This window comes from Taudactylus pleione, unplaced genomic scaffold (genome assembly GCF_031769625.1).
Source record: "Taudactylus pleione unplaced genomic scaffold, aTauple2 ptg000720l, whole genome shotgun sequence".
In the NCBI taxonomy this organism is placed as follows: domain Eukaryota; kingdom Metazoa; phylum Chordata; class Amphibia; order Anura; family Myobatrachidae; genus Taudactylus; species Taudactylus pleione.
In genome coordinates this window covers 695,567-715,095 of record NW_028285122.1, presented here as the reverse complement: position 1 = coordinate 715,095, position 19,529 = coordinate 695,567, and the positions used below count along the sequence as shown (strand labels likewise).

Below are 19,529 nucleotides of genomic sequence, written 5' to 3'. Positions count from 1 at the left end.
ACCGCAAGGGCTTCATTACGCACGCCCCTGACATGCCGTCCAATCACAGAGGCACATCTGCATTTGCCCGACCACTCCTCCATCACCACCTACAAATGTCACTTCCTGTCAATCACTTGTCCCTGGGGCTGCGGACTCTCACCGTATGCATACTCCACCGCACTGCCCGGTTCGCACATTTCGCGCACTGCGATGCATGCGCAGAGCATAAACATCAACCGATTGTGCGTGTCTGCATCCGTGCGTTCCTTGCTGAATCAGGCCCAGAGTACAATACAGGGTAATAAAGGCAACACAGAAACGATTTCCATGACTAAGCTTTATATTACTCTCCCAGCATCAGAGACAACCTTGTTCTTATAGTGTCATCCCTAAGTTATGAGACCTCTATTCTGCTGGCTGCAGGTCTGGGTATTCCTTTGGCGCAATCTATAAGTCCTGATGTCTAATTATATACTATAATGTCTTAATAAAGCTGAACTTGTAATACGGTGACAAGGGACCGGCCAGCGACCGGTAGATGAAGTAGAGACAACTCTCCCAGCGTCAATGTACTAACATTAGTATAGCCTCCTACCTGTGCTCCTACATTGTACTCTGGCTGCACATTAATTGGTAAATAAGTGATGCTGTATTTCTCTGTGTACAGGGAGAAAGAATGTAATTGTTGTGATCGATGATGTGTCGGACAGCAGTGATGGGGAGAAGACCCGGATCCTCATGAAACAGACCAGCCTTGGGCTGTGGACCCAGGACATCTTCCTCTTCAGCGCCCAGGATAAGGAGGGCTTCCCCATATCTGATACACAACACGACTGGATAAGATCTGGGAAAAAAATGCAGCAGATCACAAACCTGATTAATGGTAAGAAAGTGATCAACATCACAACTAATTATCAGTGGTTTTACTGAGTTACCTCTTAAGGGAGAGTTAATCCCTCTGTGTGATAAGTATTTATTAGCACTTAGGGGCCTATTCATGATGCTAATTATCGGAACCCACTAATTAACATTCAAAATCGCCACGGATTCCGGAGCAATTCATCATTGCTCCGGCGTGGTGACAGTTGATTTGAAATCAGTTGTTCCTATGAGCGGCTTCACTGCTCCTAAACCTAGTAACGGCTGATGTGTGCCCAGTGTGTGTGATCATTATACCATAACAATATAAACACTTCAAACTTATCTAAGAATAAACACACGGAGACAGTAATGGATTTTAAAACAGGTCAGCTATTTATTTAAGAAAATAATTTAATTATTTTAAATATTCTATTTTGGCTGGAAGGACGGCACTTACACAGAGCAACCAAACAATGCAAACTCAACAAAAAAACACGGCATTGCGGGCGGAGTCCGCTCGTTGGATGTCAAACCCTGCACTTGGGAATTAAGCATAGACCTTCTACCAAACACAAAACCATCCTTAGATGGCTGTACTGCCCCCGTATAGGTGGTACAGTACTTCTCTACACATAGATAGAAGGTCAGCACACCCAATGCACACACACTACACCCGGGCTGATGATAAGCCGTACTTCCCGCCAATGCAAGATTCTATCTCAGAGAATCACAGCCCGCCACCATACACACTAAGCCACCTGACCTATGCTAGCGAACAAACTTCCCTCAAACAAAAACAAAACCAACCTCCGTCAAATGCACCCTATCCGGCCTATAGAGATGCTTATCATGGTACCGTATTAACGGATGTGTAATAACCAAACCTCGATGAGACAGCATAAATTTTGTCACTGCAGCATTCAATCTTTGTACGAGCCTCGTCCAAAGCCTTAGGAGAAGGAGTGCCCCACCACTGTTGCCTAGGGGTAATGCAGGACCACCTAACCGTACAGAAAGGCCAAGCACCCATAATGAGGAGGAGGTCTGACACAATGTTAAGCCGTAAATCAAGGGCAATCCAGGAACCAATATTGTTCCCACCTAGATGTATCACCAGCACTTTGGGTACACCAAATTGACGTACTGCGGCTACAATAAAAATTAATAATTTAAGAGAGTAAATAACAGACAGAACAGACAGGAGCGTAACACAAAATGTTTTGATTATAACTAAATTCTAAACTAAGCAGTAATTAATGTTTAATTTAAATGACAAACTTTAAAGTATAAAATTAAAGCTAATTATGATATATTGTATATCCAGTTTCATTTTAGCTGCCTAATGAAACATTGAACAAACACATTTTAATTTTAAGTGTTTAATCTAAATTAGTTTGGACAACAGTAGAGAATGATAAGGAAAAACCAGGGAGGGTAAAGGGGAGGGGGGGGAGGGGGGGGGAGGGGGGGAGGGGGGGGAGGGTTGGATGGAGAGAGGAAAAAATGAAAACAACTCGTCAAGAGTTAAACCAAAACCCTGCTGAGAGACTGTATGTTTGGCCGAATTAGTCCGTCTAGTCAGGTAAAGTAAAGTCCCTCAAGACCCCCACTTGTTACCAGCGACAAGTGGCAAGTATTACCTGAGTAGGATGGACAGGGGAGACATAACAAGACAAACTACACACAGATAGAACAAGAAGAACAATAAACAAACACATGACACATAGGTAAACAAAACATTAAGAAAACGCAACAGTAGTTTCAGCCAGCGTCCCCGGCCTAACATAACGCTTATAACAAGCAGCTTTCCAATGCCCAAGGCCATGATCTGCGGAACTGACAACCCAGCCGTGGCGACAGAAGTAGCTGCACCAATTCTAAAAGAATGGCTACCGAAATCCACCCGAGGAGAGGCCAATGTGACGCAAACAGCGTCTAAAAATGAATTGGAACTGATATTTGGTAAGAGGCGAACCATCAGCATGAAGCAGGATAAAAGTGTTGAACTCCGCGCCTCTGTGTACACAGACCAGCTGCAGTATAGTTCCAAAAATGAGAACACCCAATACTCTACAGACAGGACAAAACGGATGTGGAACAACCAGCGCTAGACGTTATTTTCCTCTAATATAGATATTCTTTCTTTTCTCCTTCCTCTCAGTTGGAGTCCCACTTACATTAATATTCTGACTGGTGTATATAAAAAGGTATCTTTACACAGGCAACCACAATGTATGGGGAAGAAATCCCCTGATGTGACAAAACTTACATTCTATTTCTATCCCGCTTGTCCTAAAAGGTTTCTTTAATGCAATAGAAACTGGATACAATGAAGTGTAGAAAAATGGATACTGTTCTATTAGACAGAAACTTACTTTCTAATTCAGTCCCGAGTTCACATCAGATATTCTTTAAAACCTTGAACTGTAGCAATTGAGATCCCAGACTTCCATATTACCGACACCAGGTATATCAATCAAATCGCCACTTTATTCAAGATACATCAAAATAACGGATATAGGCCCTGATTCAGACCCACTCGCGAGCGGCTGTCCGCTTGCAGGTGGGTCGATGTTCTGCACTGAGCATGCGCACGACGGAGGGAGCTCCGTCGTGCGCATGCGCCAGACGTGACGAGCGAAGGAAAGTCCTTCGCTCGTTGTGTCTGATCAAAGGGGGCGTGCTGTCGATGTTGATTGACAGCACGCCCCCTTTGGTGGGCGTGCCGGGGGCGTGCCTCCCTGATGGGGGCGTTCCCACGGGAACGCCTCCCGTCAGAAGCCGGCCCACTGACATCACTAGTGATGTCAGTGGGAGTGATTTTGGCTCTGATAGAGCCAAAATCACTCCGGAGCTTGCGGTTGAAAACCTCAACTGCAGGCTCCGGCTCGCAGTTTCGATGGTCGCGATGGTCAAGACCATCGCGGCCATCAAACTGCACGCTCGTATAGCCTGTGGGTGGTGACCCACAGCTATACAAGCATCCAGGAGGACGTTCCATTTTTATGGAGGGTGGCCCTCATTCAGAGCGTGCGCTCTGCTCAGAGCATACGGCTCAGAATGAGGGCCATAGTCCGCAAAAGGTGGGTATAAAAAACACTAAAAAAGGAATCCAGATAACTTTGCTAGGTTAAAAGTCAGTGGATATTCACCGCTCCGGTAAAGAAGATAAAGCCGCACTTCTTAGCATCCACGCTGCAGACTGAGGATGTGATGGAAAAATATAGGCAGCTTGCTTCCTCCGGATGGTGGTCTCACTGTAGCGGTCACACTGTCAACGCGTTTCGGAGCTTGCTTCCTCCTTTGTCAAGACATGCCGTATCTACTGAGCAACCGGTTTTTTATCCTCCGGTCTCCTTGGTCACATGGATATTCTTAACCAATCATAACGGCCAGATCACGGAGCCGCATAAATGAATTCAATTCCAACAGCTGAGATACTCCAGGCCGTATAATTAACCCATTTGGGCATTAACATCGGGTCTCATCCATTCAAAAAATAAATAAATAAGAAAAACATCCATTAATAGATATAAACATTGAATACACTAATTAAAAGATAAGTATAACACATTATAAAATTAGACTGTGATAGTACAAACAGAGTATATAGTATATAATAAAAATACCATCAGTAAAATTCAATCGATAAAATAAAAATATATATGTATGATAAATATAATGGGAAGAGCCATCTACACAGGATATAATGTAGTATGACAATATGGAGATACTATCCACCATTAAAACCTAGAGTGTTTATATGAACCATTTTGATTCAAAATCCATATTAAGGCCTCTAGGTGTCAGGGTTCTTAATTGGAAAATGGTCCTCATTTCTAACTTAGCTAAAGTACTTTCCATGTCATTAGTTCTCCAGTTCTTTTTACAGATTTTAATACCACAAAAACTTTTCAATTTTCCTATATCACATGTGTGCTTCTCTTTAAAATGTAAGGAAACACTATGTTTTTCATAACCTTTTTTGATATTTCTTATGTGTTCAGATGTACGTTCCTTTAACATTCTACCCGTCCTACCAACATATTGATATCCGCACTCACATTCTAATAGATATATTACATTGTTACTTGCACATGTGATAAAATCTTTTATTGGATAAGACTTAGATGTTACATTTGATTTATATTCAGTTATCTTATTTTCTGTTTTGCAATTTTTGCACATATTGCGTATGCCACATCTATAAAAACCTTTTGAATTAATGCGGGAAAGTCTTTTATCAACAGGTAGAGCACTTTTAACTAATACATTTTTTAAATTCTGCGCCTTCCTATATATAATATGGGGTTTCTCTCTGAGATGATTTTTGAGAATGAGATCTTTTCTTAGCACATTCCAATGTTTTTTAATTATGTTTTCTAATTACATGCTCTGGGCACCCTGGCTACACGCTTCTCCTCTGCCAGGGCCACCTGCATGCATTTGCCCCCAAGGCTAAAAGTTGCCAGCCAGCCCCTGCATATTGTCACCAGGCTGTTGCTATGTATACGCTGCTCTGCATTCATGCATCATTTTGCACTTCTCCTTGGCTGCTGCTACATGTTAATGATACTGTGACAGGCATTTTGTTGATGCACTTTAATATGGCTGTATTTTCTACACAACTAAACTAATTACTATTTTGCAATGAAAGTGATGTGCTGGTCCTCTGTTTTTGCTTTGCAATTGGAACTTAAAAGCTTGTTATATTGATTTATTTAGGATTATAGCACCCTTGCAAAATACCTTTTGTGGGGTGTGTGCTGTTGCCTGTTGATATATATATATATATATAGCTCATTACTAATTAGTTGTAAAATGATTTGTATTAAGATTTTTTTTTTTTTTTTTTTTTATCTCTTATAGGTCACAACAGTTTATTGGTAAGTAAAACCGATGTATATGTCTGATGTCTGGTATAAATAGGTCACAGTGCTTTACACTTGGGGAGCGTCACTCTTATAGGAACAGACATTAGGCCACCAATGTATATATGGTAATGTGTCAAGTAAGGATTAGTCATATTAGTGTTTCTCTTTAACCCCTTCACTGCCTCCTCTGTGGTGGACTGGTGGGACTCTTCATCCATATATACTCTATTACTGCAGATGACAAGTCCCACGCGTCATCCACAGCAAAGCCCCCCCCCACGATTGCTTCTCCCCACCAGTAATAATCACCGGTGGGGAGTCCCGAGAGTCAGAGGCTGGTCCCGGAGCTGTGATGTTGTTGCATATAAGCACCAATGTCATTTTAAAGTGAATACAATATTGCTTGAGTAGGGAGAGGGGATTTAAAATCTCCCAAATCTTAGCACCTGCATTGCTGGGATTAACCAATATTTTGCAGGATATAACGGGAGGACTGCGCTTGTGCAGAACGGGTTCTGAGAGCTCATGTGCAGTGCCCCCAAGCTGCAACATGATTGATAGGCTGCGACTATTTGGGGGCAATAACGGGGCAACGCTACCTACTTTCACGTGTTGGTCCTGATTTTTTAGAGTGCTAAGGCCAGTGTCTGCGTCTTGTGATTCACATATTTTTGTCCTCGCAAGAGGAGGTGGCCAGTCTGGGTAATCTTAGGCTTTCTCCTATGGCCCATGGCTGTTGCTGCAAACATCGATGGTCACGCTGTTGATCAGATCCTGCATCTTCGGACACAGGAACCGTATCTGAGATGGCGGCAGGAGGCGTCTCTTCACCTTAGACACCTCCTGCTGGCGTTAGCATATTTTTTTTACACAGTGCAAAGATGCAGCTACTGTGCATAACCGTCTGCGTGCCCCTATCACATCCATCATTGTACCTATAAATCTTGGGGCACTCACATATAAAAGAGATGGGTCTCCACTTTAAAACAGTTTGCCCCCTTGGTGGTAATTGTCTGGTGATCACCAGACATTAACTGAAAATAAATGATATCTGATAAACAAAATTATCACAGATGAGGGAATCTTAAGCTCAAATTTCCCCCATCTTATGTGAAATATAAAAAAGTGACCCTCAGTTAATGCGGTACAGAAGGATGTCTAGTTAATGAAAGGTTAGGCTTTGTCATGCTCCCATATTCTACCTACACATAGGAAGCGTTTACATCGAGACAGCCAAAATTACATTTTCATTTCAAGTACAGATTTGTTTGTCAATATCAATAGAATCCTGATTTTTTTATTATTATTTTAAAAATGTGAATTATTACAATACATAGTTTTGTGTGTGTGTGTGTGTGTGTGTGTCTTTGTGTGTGTGTGTGTGTCTGTGTGTGTGTGTGTCTGTGTCTGTGATTGTGTGTGATTGTGTGTGATTGTGTGTGTGTGTGTGTGTGTGTGTGTGTGTGTGTGTGTGTGTGTGTGTGTGTGTGTGCGCAGCATAAAAAAAATCAGTGATGTTGATTCTGGAATGTGATAAGATCTAACGTCGTAAAATGGCATCAGCACAGGGGCAAGAAACCCTCAGCAGCGAAGGAGTTACCAAGCTTACAGTATTTATCCCTCATCAGCTCACATTGGCTTCACCAGAGTCCCTCAATACCAAGCGCTGGCAGCTGGTCTATGCGCTATATCACTGTCATCCCAGCATCCCAAGTAATTTATAGCATTTCAAATTTCTATGTGGAGTCAATCTCAGCTGATTAGTTGTGTCCGGGTCAAATTAAAATTGGTAAATTAAATAGTAAAGTACAACTTTTAGCCATTATTGATTCGGTCTCTTCTTTTTCAGGGGAAGAACGCGGGACTGAAGATTACGCTTCTAATCTTTTTTGTATTTATTTTATTGCTACTTATAGTTTTTTGTTCATTACTTGTTTGGTTGAAGACTGTCCATCATTAACATACAATTGCTAGTGTTGGAAGCATAACCCCACAACCTGTTCTGTCTTTATATCATTGTATTCTGCTAGTTTGTTTTCTGTTACTGTAACATTGTACATTCAAAGGTTTTAAATATTACCTTGTAAGGGAATAATAATAATAATAATAATAATAATAATAATAATAATAATAATAATAATAATATAACAACTGGTGCTGGAGGTATTAGGGAGCTGGTTGTGGGCAGCAGGGGATCTTTACCTGTCTGGCCGGGGACGGGGGATGTTCTGTAATTGTGCACATGCGCAGGATCACAATCTCGTGCATGTGCACAAATAAGCAAATTTTCTGGCTTCTGTGCACTGCATCGGTTACAGCCCCTAGAAGCTGGTAAGTGACGCCATAGTAGCAGGGTGGAGACTTCCCATGGGAGGCGCTCTCTGCTATCGCAGTATGGCCTGGGAGTGCCTGGGGAGAAAACACCTTCCCCTGGGGCTGCCTGTTTGGCTCTGTCGAGCAGGCAGTCAATGCCGATGGCAGATTTTAATGGGGAGGGGCTGCAGCCCCTAAGTAAACTGCTCACTTGTGGTGGGTGAAGACAGGATCAATCATAAAATTTGTAAAAATTGTTAAAATATTGCTTAATATAGATATAGAAAATTTTGCAAAACACAAATGAGTGTATAATAAAAGTACATATCTTAGTAGACAATAGAATGAGAGTTATAAATTGTAATTAGATAAACAGCCGGTAAAGGATCAGAGAGTTAAGGAGATGATAGAAAATATACAGTAATAATCCGGAAATAGATAAAGACAATGTTATATTAATGGAAATTATGTAAATAACTACAGATTTTGTGACATCAGAATACTGTAATGTGTTGTCAGCACTGCCTGGAGGTCCTACAGTGTGACTAAGGGAATACGCTGGGTGAAAAGGCAGAATATATGAATTATAAAAAAACAGAACAAATAAAATAAATAATGGAATAATTTTAACAAGTGAATGAGAATGAATATATTATATGCAGAAAAAATAACAGGATTTTGGTACTTACCGTTAAATCCCTTTCTCTGATTCCACAGGGGACACTGGAGTCTCAGTACAGTGGGGTATAGATGTGGGATAACTGGAAGCTGGCACTTTAATAAATTTAGTAGCTAGCTCCTCCCCCTCTATACCTCCCTACAGGTCAGTCTAAATAAACTGTGCCAGAGGAGAGCTGGAAATAGAATAAAAGAGGAGAAGAGAACTAGAACATACCTAAACAACAAGCAAATATGCAAACAAATCAAGCAGACCTTGAAGAAAAAACCGACTGTCCAAACCTGGCAGAACAATAACAAATGCAGGTGGAACAGTGCCGGGTGGGCGTCCAGTGTCCCCTGTGGAATCAATGAAAGGGATTTATCGGTAAGTACCAAAATCATGTTTTCTCCTTCATCCACTAGGGGACACTGGAGTCTCAGTACAGTGGGGATGTCCCAGAGGTCACATCCAAGACGGGAGAGCACTGAGAACCCTGCAAAACAGCACGGCCATACTATGAAGCAGAAGCCGCAAATGTGTCAAAACGGGAAAACTTTGTAAAAGTATGCCGGCCCAACCAAGTGGCCACTCAACAAAGCTGGGTCAAGGAAACCCCGCGGGCAACCGCCCATGAAGGACACACCGAGCACATAGAATGTGCTGTGGTTTGAAGTAGGTGGGTGCTTTGATGCAGCCAGATAGGCTTGTCTGATTGTCAGACGAATCCATCTAGAAATAGTAGCCTTAGAAACTGGCCAGCCTGGTTGTGCCATATCATATCAAACAAACAGCGTATCCAACTTCTGGAGGGATGCTGTCCTATCAACATAAATCCGAAGAGCCCACATCTAGGGATCTGGAAGCCAAAGAATCCTCTTTAAACACTGGAACTACTATCGGTTGGTTGATGTGAAACGCCGACACTAACTTAGGCAAAAAGGATAACTGCGTACGTAGCTCAGCCCTATCCTCATGAAAAATGAGGTAAGTCGGATAAAAAGAAAGTGCCTAGTAGAGGCGAGCGCCAACAGGAGAACCACTTTCCATGATAAAAATGTTAATTAGTTTGTAAAGATTCAAATAGGGAACATTGGAGAAAAGAGGACCAAATCCAAATCCCATGGGGCAGTAGGAGGTAGAAATGGAGGTTGTAATCTGACAACCCCCTGTAGAAAAGTCTGGACATATGGTAATAATGCTAGTCGCTTTTGAAAGAAAATCGACATAGCTGATACTTGAACTATTAAAGATCCCAGACGAAGACCTGCTGCTAAACCAGCCTGTAGAAAAAGAAGCAGCCTGGCTAAGTTGAATGCTGATGGTGGCGCACTCTTGCGTTCACACCAAGCGACATATGCCTTCCATATGCAATGATAGTGCTTAGAGGTAACTTCCTTTCTAGCCCTTAACATAGTAGGAATCACCCTGGAAGGGATACCCTTCTTTCTTAAGAGAGCCCTTTCAACAGCCACGCCATCAAACTAAGCTGCTTTAAGTCCTGATATATAAACGGACCCTGTTGCAGTAGATTTTCTTGCAGAGGAAGAGGCCATGGGTCGTCTATCAGTAGACGATGTAGGTTGGAATACCACACCTGTCTGGGCCAGTCTGGAGCCACCAACAGAACCTTTACCCCTTCTAGTTTTGATTCTTTACAGCAGACGAGGAAGGAGTGGGAGTGGCAGAAACTGGTAGACAAACTGAAACCGCGAAGGAGCTATTAGAGCATCCACCGCCACTGACTGAGGATCCCTTGTCTTGGAGCAGTAACATGGCAGTTGATGGTTCAGTCTCGACACTATAAGATCTGCCTGAGGGAGACCCCAATGCTGAATCAGTTGTTGGAAGATCTGCGGATTGAGCATCCACTCTCCCGGATGAATGTCCTGTCGACTGAGGTAATTGGCCTCCCAATTTTCTACCCCTGGTACGAAAATTGCTGATATTGCTACCACATATTCCTCTGCCCAGAGAAGAATGCGGCTTACCTCCCTCATGGCGGACCAACTCTTGGTACCGCCCTGTTTGTTGATGTACGCCACAGCCATGGCATTGTCGGATACCACTCTGATGACTTGGCCCTTCAACAGAGGATGTGCCACCTGAAGAGCATAGAACACGGCCCTTAGTTCCAGAATGTTTATGGGCAGTACGGCCTACAGCTGAGTCCAGCGGCCCTGAAAGTGTCTTCCCTAAGTCACTGCCCCCATCCTCTCAGACTTGCGTCTGTGGTGAGGAGTATCCATTCCCACAATGCAAACCTCTTGCCTGCCAATAGGTGAGAGGAATTCAGCCACCAAAGGAGAGATGTCAGAGTCCTGGGTGACAGTTGAACTTGCTGGTGAAGGAAGAGGTGGGACCCTGACCACTGAGAGAGAAGGTCCAGTTGGAATGGACGGGCATGGAATCTCCCATATTGGATGGCCTCGAAAGATGTAACCATCTTTCCCAGAAGGCGAATATACAGGTGCACTGACACCCTGCAACGCAGTATCAATAGCTCCATGTGTTGGATGGAGGTGATATTTCCTGCTGAAAAAATACCTTCTGCTCCACTGTGTCCAAAATAATCCCTAGGAAAGGCAGATGCTGTGTAGGCCGCAGATGAGATTTTTCTTAATTCAGGATCTATCCGTGTTGCAACAGCAGACTCTGTGTTACCCGGCTGTCCTGCAGTAATTGATAGAATGACAGAGCCTTGAGGAATAGGTCATCCAAGTAAGGGACAATAGTAACCCCTAGTATCTGAAGAAGGGCCATCATTACTGCCATGACCTTTGTGAACACTCTTTGTGCTGATGAAAGACCGAAAGGTAAGGCCTGGAATTGAAAATGAGAGGCCCGCACTACAAACTGAAGGAATGCCTGATGAGGAGGCCAAATGGGAATGTGGAGATAAGCATCCTTTATGTCTAAGGATACGAGAAACTCACCCCTCTCTAGCCCTGCAATGATGGCTTGCAGGGACTCCATCTTGAACTTGAAAATCTGCAAATAAGGATTGAGATGTTTCAAGTTCAGAATGGGTCTCACTGAGCCATCTGGCTTGGGAACCACAAACAAGTTGGAATAAAAACCTTGACCCTGCTGGTGGACATGCACTATCACTCGAGAAGACAGTAGCGTTTGTATTGCCTCTTGTATAACAACCCATTTGTCTGCAGATGCCTGCAAATCAGTTGTAAAAAACAAGGAGGAGGTTGGATCTGAAAATCCAGCTTCAACCCCTGAATAATGATGTCCCAGACCCACGTGTCCTGGGAAGACTTGGTCCAAACTTCCTTGAAGTAGCAAAGGTGAGCTCCCACCCTGGGGTCCCCCAGGAGAGAAGGGAGCGCGTCATGCTGGAGGCTTAACTGAAGCAGGATGCAGTGGCTCTACCCCTGCCTCTGGGACTATGGGAGATAGAGGAAACACCTCTGACATGGCCCCTGAATCTCCCTGGAATATGGAAGGACCGAAAGGATGGTCCGACAAATGGCTTCCTGGGGGGAGGAGCAGCAGATGGGAGATAAGTGGACTTACCACCTGTGGCTTGAGATATCCAGTTCCGTTCCAAACAGAGCTTCTCCTGTGAATGGAAGCACTTCCACGGCTCTCTTGGATTCCGCATCCACCTGCCATTGTCACAGCCACAGGGCTGTGCGGGCTGAGACAACCAAGGCCAAGGATCTAGAGGAAAGACTACAAATATCCTTAGAAGCCTCTCCAAGAAAAGCAGCAGACTCTGCCATCTGTTCCACTAGGGGAACCAGATCCTCCACCGGAGCCCCAGTCTTAAGGCCCTCAGCGAGCTGCATAGCCCATGCTTCCACCGCCTTGTTGACCCAACAGCTGACTAATGTTGGTCGAAGAGACACCCCTGCTGCAGTGTACATTGACTTCAAGGTAGTTTCTAACTTCCTGTCAGAAGACTCCTTTAAAGACACTGCACCTGGAACAGGGAGCACTGTCTTTTTAGACAGACGTTACACTGAAGGGTCCACTGATGGAGGTGTTTCGCATAAATGCCTGCTTTCTGCAGGAAAGGGATAGTATGATAAAAGCTTTCTTGAAATCTGAAACCTTTTATCAGGGTGTTTCCACACTGAGGTAAGGATCTCGTCCAATTCTCAGACACTGGAAAGGAGGCTGACAGTTTTTGCTTTTTATTAAAGATAGATGGCCTAACCTCTACAGGACCCCTGTCCTCAACATGTAACACCTGGCGTATAGCTGCAATCAGCGCCTCTACTCCCTGAGATACAGGCTCTGCTTCCTCTGGCGCCTGTTCCTCTATAGGGTCCTGTACCTCTCCTTCCTCTGTATCAGGCATGTCGTCCTCTTCTGGCTCATTCCACATAAGAGGATTCAGTATGTCTCCTGATAAGGACACTAGAGGACGATGCCACAGGAGGAACCTGGGCTGACATAACCCTTGTGAGCCCTTCTACAGACCTGGCTAAAGACCGCACCCAGTTTGGCTCAGAGAAGGCAGAGCTCTGAGATCTTCCAGCTCTGCAGACATTTGAGACATAACTGATGTAATTTGATCAGTCCATGAATTTTGTGGGGATATTGCAGTCTGTGTTTCTGAAACACACTTCTCACACAACAGGGAACTGGATGATAGTCCCTGTGTAAACTTCTCTGCACAATTCTTACAGGAGAAAGTTTTTTGTGCAGCCTTAGACCCCTTAGATGACATTCTACCACTTCACTGTACACAGCACACAGAGAATAGTGATACAGACAAACACATACACAGAGACACTGTTTGAAGAAGAGATAGGAGCATAGAGGGAGATTATGCTATCAACCCTGCCCAACCAGCTCTGCTTCAGAGACCAGTGCTATGAACACAATATAATTCTGTAATCACTGTATAAACACAGTCCAACCTGATCTTCACAAGTCTATCCCCACTGTGCAGGCACAATCTGGGCAGACAGATATTATTCTCTGCATGTGTCAGCAGTCTGTGTTTGTAAAGTGGCCACCAGCCTCCTTCTGGAAGCGCTGGGGCTGCTGGAAGGCAGAAGCTGAACTGTGTGTTAGGCTCCTCCCCCTCCATTCTTGCTGCTTAGTGTTTTTAATGCCCATCTGTCATTTCCTCCTGGTCAACCTGCTAATCAGAGTGCCAGGAGTCACTAACATTCTGCTGCCAAATGCTGCCGGCGGTAGGCTTGCTAAAGGGGGAGCACGACAAACATCACACGCAGCGCGTCCGGCAACCCCCCAGAGACAGTGGTCTCTGTAGCTGAAGACCCCAGCGTGCGCTTCAAGCAGCAGCGATGAGGTCTCTCAGCAGCTCCAACGAAGCAGACAGGCAGGGGCAGTGAGCTGCCTGTCTGATCCTCATGCTGATCAAGGATCCATTGATTTATAGCAGAGAGCTCTTGTATGTGACCAGCTCCCTTGGCACAAAATTTAGACTAACCTGTAGGGGGGTATAGAGGGGGAGGAGCTAGCTACTATTCAAATTTATTAAAGTGCCAGCTCCCAGTTATCCCACATCTATACCCCACTGTACTGAGACTCCAGTGTCCCCTAGCAAATTAAGGAGAAAATGACATTCTTATAGTGAAATACATATCTAAGTAGAAGGTGATACAATAAATAAATGATTTGAAAACTATCACAGTATTAATTTTCTTTTTGCCTATAAACATTGTGTCACTCGTGGATTCTTCGCTGAGTTCTGAGATTCATAAAGTGTTTGCTTAGTAATTTGCACATTTTATAGGCCCAGGTTACTTGTGCTGTGCGCAGGGCCATAACTAGGGGTGTGCGAGTCACAGGGCGACATATGCCATCACAAAGGGCGGAGGGCCCTGGGGGTAGTAACGCCACCCAGAGCGTCCCTATGTTACTACAGGCAGGCAGCCTACAGTCCACTACAGACAGGCACCATACAGTCTGTGCAGCCACTCAGAGCGTTCTCAGGATACTGCACTTCCCAGGGCTAGTGGCTCTGACTCCTTTGTGTGATATTATGATGTCATATGCTCAGGGGGGCGGGGCCAGCAGAGGGCACTTGGCCAGCTTGTTACACCACTGACTTTGTGCCTTCTGGTTTTAGACGTGTAGATTGTTATAGTTTGTTTACATACAGAAGATGTAATGTCCATTAGACTGTAAGTCAGTAAAATGCTGTAACAACCACTGTTCAATTGGAAATCGTTATGTATTGGTTCAACTCCGAAGCCAGAAGAATGGCGTGACAAGATCCCGACAGGTAAGAGTTGTTTACTATACCTAACTGCTTAACCCTCTCCCCCCATAACCCTAACCCTCCTTTAGGAGAGCCTAACCCTAACCTCATAGTATATGTGGCCCATTCCGGGTGGCCACATATACTTGGGGGGGTTACACATACACTGAGGGTCACACACAGTCACTCATACACACTTACAAACACCACACACAGTGACATACTCACCCTGCTGCAGAAAAGCTGTTTTCAGACGCTGGATGCAGAAGACAGTGCTACAGAAGGTAAGTAATTAAGGACTAATTAAGCTAATTGGAAACTTCCAATTGCTTAATTAGTCCAAAAGGGGGGGGGGGGTTCCGCCAGGGTCCCAGAGCAAGTCCCACTGATTTTTCCTAATGTTAACAATTTTAAGAATAATCACCCTTGCTCTGGAAGTGGAAGGTGAAACTCCCGACACTCAAAAAAGAGAAAACCTGCACCAAATTGAATTGCAAAAATCCTGCACCTGCTGGAAAAACCATACAGCTGCAGGGCTCTTGCACTTCTAACACCCAACTGAATACGCCCCATAATCTGAGCGAGAGAGGCGCTCAGTGCGGCCAAGTCACCCGAGACCTGACTTGCCGGAAGGGTATATTTGCTGCAACTACAGCAGCAGTGTATGAGGGCACATCTTTAGGTCACAGAGATGCAACTTTTAAAAAATATCTCAAAATGTGATTATGCTTCAGACTAACTCAGAATGCTTTGACACTCTCGGACTCCTGGGGCCAAATTTAGTCAGATAGGAGTTTAGAAAATGTCAGAGTTTAGCAGTAAATTCTCACATTGATTGAGTTTTATCTTCATATGGGAAAACATCTGGATGAGAGTTTAAATCGTGAGAGTTTTTTAGTTTAAAACCATGCGAGTTTCCATATTCTCGGACTGCTAAACTCTCACATTTAATAAACTCTCACCCTATTACATTTGGCCCCAAATGTCACAGTGAGAAACAGATGAATCAGGGTATTAGTACCTGGGGATAAGGGGCAGGATGTATCAAAGAGGAAACATAATAAAACCTACAAAAACCTGCAGTTTTCTGAGGCTTACCACAATACATATGGATCCCCATATGGAATAAAAAACACATATAATTCTATTGGGCTGCAATGTGGCCACACCCATTATTATCTGGAAAGTGTACCTATCTGGAGCTTGTCTCTGCTAGATAACATCATTATTATCTGGTAGGTGTACCTATCTGGAGCTTGTCTCTGCTAGATAACGCCATCATTATCTGGTAGGTGTAACTATCTGGAGCTTGTCTCTGCTAGATAACACCATCATTATTTGGAAGGTGTACCTATCTGGAGCTTGTTTTTGCTAGATAACGCCATCATTATCTGGAAGGTGTACCTATCTGGAGCTTGTCTCTGCTAGATAACGCCATCATTATCTGGAGCCAGTCTTTGCTAAATAACGCCAATCATTATTTGGAAGGTTTACCTATCAGGAGTTGTGTCTGCTAGATAACGCCATCTTAATCTGGAAGGTGTACCTATCTGGAGCTAGTCTCTGCTAAATAACACCATCATTATCTGGATGGTGTACCTATCTGGAGATAGTCTCTGCTAGATAACGCCATCATTATCTGCAAGGTGTACCTATCTGGAGCTAGTCTCTGCTAGATAATGCCATCATTATCTGGAAGGTGTACCTATCTGGAGCTTGTCTCTGCTAGATAACGCCATCATTATCTGGTAGGTGTACCTATCTGGAGCTTGTCTCTGCTAGATAACACCATCATTATTTGGAAGGTGTACCTATCTGGAGCTTGATTTTGCTAGATAACACCATCATTATCTGGAAGGTGTACCTATCTGGAGCTAGTCTCTGCTAGATAACACCATCATTATCTGGTAGGTGTACCTATCTGGAGCTTGTCTCTGCTAGATAACGCCGTCATTATCTGGAAGGTGTACCTATCTGGAGCTAGTCTCTGCTAGATAACAGCATAATTATCTGGAGCCAGTCTTTGCTAAATAACACCATCATTATCTGGAAGGCGTACCTATCTGGAGCTAGTCTCTGCTAGATAATGCCATCATTATCTGGTAGGTGTACCTATCTGGAGCTAGTCTCTGCTATATAACGCCATCATTATCTGCAAGGTGTACCTATCTGGAGCTAGTCTCTGCTAGATAATGCCATCATTATCTGGAAGGTGTACCTATCTGGAGCTTGTCTCTGCTAGATAACGCCATCATTATCTGGTAGGTGTACCTATCTGGAGCTTGTCTCTGCTAGAAAACACCATCATTATTTGGAAGGTGTACCTATCTGGAGCTTGTTTTTGCTAGATAACACCATCATTATCTGGAAGGTGTACCTATCTGGAGCTAGTCTCTGCTAGATAACACCATCATTATCTGCTAGGTGTACCTATCTGGAGCTTGTCTCTGCTAGATAACGCCGTCATTATCTGGAAGGTGTACCTATCTGGAGCTAGTCTCTGCTAGATAACAGCATAATTATCTGGAGCCAGTCTTTGCTAAATAACACCATCATTATCTGGAAGGTGTACCTATCTGGAGCTAGTCTCTGCTAGATAACGCCATCATTATCTGGTAGGTGTACCTATCTGGAGCTTGTCTCTGCTAGATAACGCCGTCATTATCTGGAAGGTGTACCTATCTGGAGCTAGTCTCTGCTAGATAACAGCATAATTATCTGGAGCCAGTCTTTGCTAAATAATGCCAATCATTATTTGGAAGGTTTACCTATCAGGAGTTGTGTCTGCTAGATAACGCCATCTTAATCTGGAAGGTGTACCTATCTGGAGCTAGTCTCTGCTAGATTACAGCATAATTATCTGGAAGGTGTACCTATCTGGAGCTAGTCTCTGCTAGATAACGCCATCATTATCTGCAAAGTGTACCTATCTGGAGCTAGTCTCTGCTAGATAATGCCATCATTATCTGGAAGGTGTACCTATCTGGAGCTTGTCTCTTCTAGATAACACCATCATTATCTGCAAGGTGTACCTATCTGGAGCTAGTCTCTGCTAGATAACACCATCATTATCTGGTAGGTGTACCTATCTGGAGCTTGTCTCTGCTAGATAACGCCGTCATTATCTGGAAGGTGTACCTATCTGGAGCTAGTCTCTGCTAGATAGCAGCATAATTATCTGGAGCCAGTCTTTGCTAAATAACACCATCATTATCTGGAAGGTGTACCTATCTTGAGCTAGTCTCTGCTAGATAATGCCATCATTATCTGGTAGGTGTACCTATCTGGAGCTTGTCTCTGCTAGATAACGCCATCATTATCTGGAAGGTGTACCTATCTGGAGCTAGTCTCTGCTAGATAACAGCATAATTATCTGGAGCCAGTCTTTGCTAAATAACACCATCATTATCTGGAAGGTGTACCTATCTGGAGCTTGTCTCTGCTAGATAACGCCATCATTATCTGGAAGGTGTACCTATCTGGAGCTAGTCTCTGCTAGATAACAGCATAATTATCTGGAGCCAGTCTTTGCTAAATAACACCATCATTATCTGGAAGGTGTACCTATCAGGAGCTAGTCTCTGCTAGATAATGCCATCATTATCTGGTAGGTGTACCTATCTGGAGCTTGTCTCTGCTAGATAACGCCATCATTTTCTGGAAGGTGTACCTATCTGGAGCTAGTCTCTGCTAGATAACAGCATAATTATCTGGAGCCAGTCTTTGCTAAATAACACCATCATTATCTGGAAGGTGTACCTATCTGGAGCTTGTCTCTGCTAGATAACGCCATCATTATCTGGAAGGTGTACCTATCTGGAGCTAGTCTCTGCTAGATAACGCCATCATTATCTGCAATGTGTACCTATCTGGAGCTAGTCTCTGCTAGATAATGCCATCATTATCTGCAAGGTGTACCTATCTGGAGCTTGTCTCTGCTAGATAACACCATCATTATCTGGAAGGTGTACCTATCTGGATCTAGTCTCTGCTAGATAACACCATCATTATCTGGAAGGTGTACCTATCTGGAGCTAGTCTCTGCTAGATAACACCATCATTATCTGCAAGGTGTACCTATCTGGAGCTAGTCTTTGCTAAACATGCCAATCCTTATCTGCAAGGTGTACCTATCTGAATTTGTGTCTCTCTGTTTCTTGTGACTTGGGTATTTCTTACTCTAAAACAATGGTCTGAAGCCTGGTGGTCTATACATTTCCAGGACGGCTTTACATCAGTAGAAGGTTTTCCTGTTTACCGGAGATTAAAAACGCAGTTCTGCAAGTGAGTAGAAGGGGAGATAGCAATTTATTTGCAACATTTGATTCATCTCCCCAAATGTTTGAGGCTTAGTGATAGCACTAAGGCTACTGGTATTCCTATGTTCCTGTCTTTAAGTCTGACATTACTCCTGATACTGAACTGCTTAATGTTTTCTATAAAGTAAAGCTGCATACACACACACAACGATTTAGTAAATGAACGATTTTAGTAAACGATTTTTGTTTAATTTTTCAAGGGAAAAATGAATGAAAATCTATTACTAAAATTGTTCATTTACTAAATGTAATGAACGATTTTTTTGAACTAAAACGATTTTTGCGTATTGCCTTACTGAAGATCGTTGAGTTGGTTAGTCTGACTG

The 19,529-nt window shown here is 43.6% G+C and overlaps 1 protein-coding gene across 1 annotated transcript in view; it reads left to right on the top strand.

Moving 5' to 3' along the window:
- The window catches only part of LOC148477379 (uncharacterized), a 57,407-nt gene extending 43,133 nt beyond the window's left edge, over window positions 1-14,274 (top strand). The window contains exons 3-5 of the mRNA XM_088456818.1: window positions 650-865; window positions 5,713-5,729; window positions 7,567-14,274. Coding sequence (XP_088312944.1) covers window positions 650-865; window positions 5,713-5,729; window positions 7,567-7,677 — 344 coding nt within the window. The 3' untranslated portion in view covers window positions 7,678-14,274. The remainder of the gene's footprint in view (window positions 1-649; window positions 866-5,712; window positions 5,730-7,566) is intronic.
- Window positions 14,275-19,529: the final 5,255 nt, after the last annotated feature.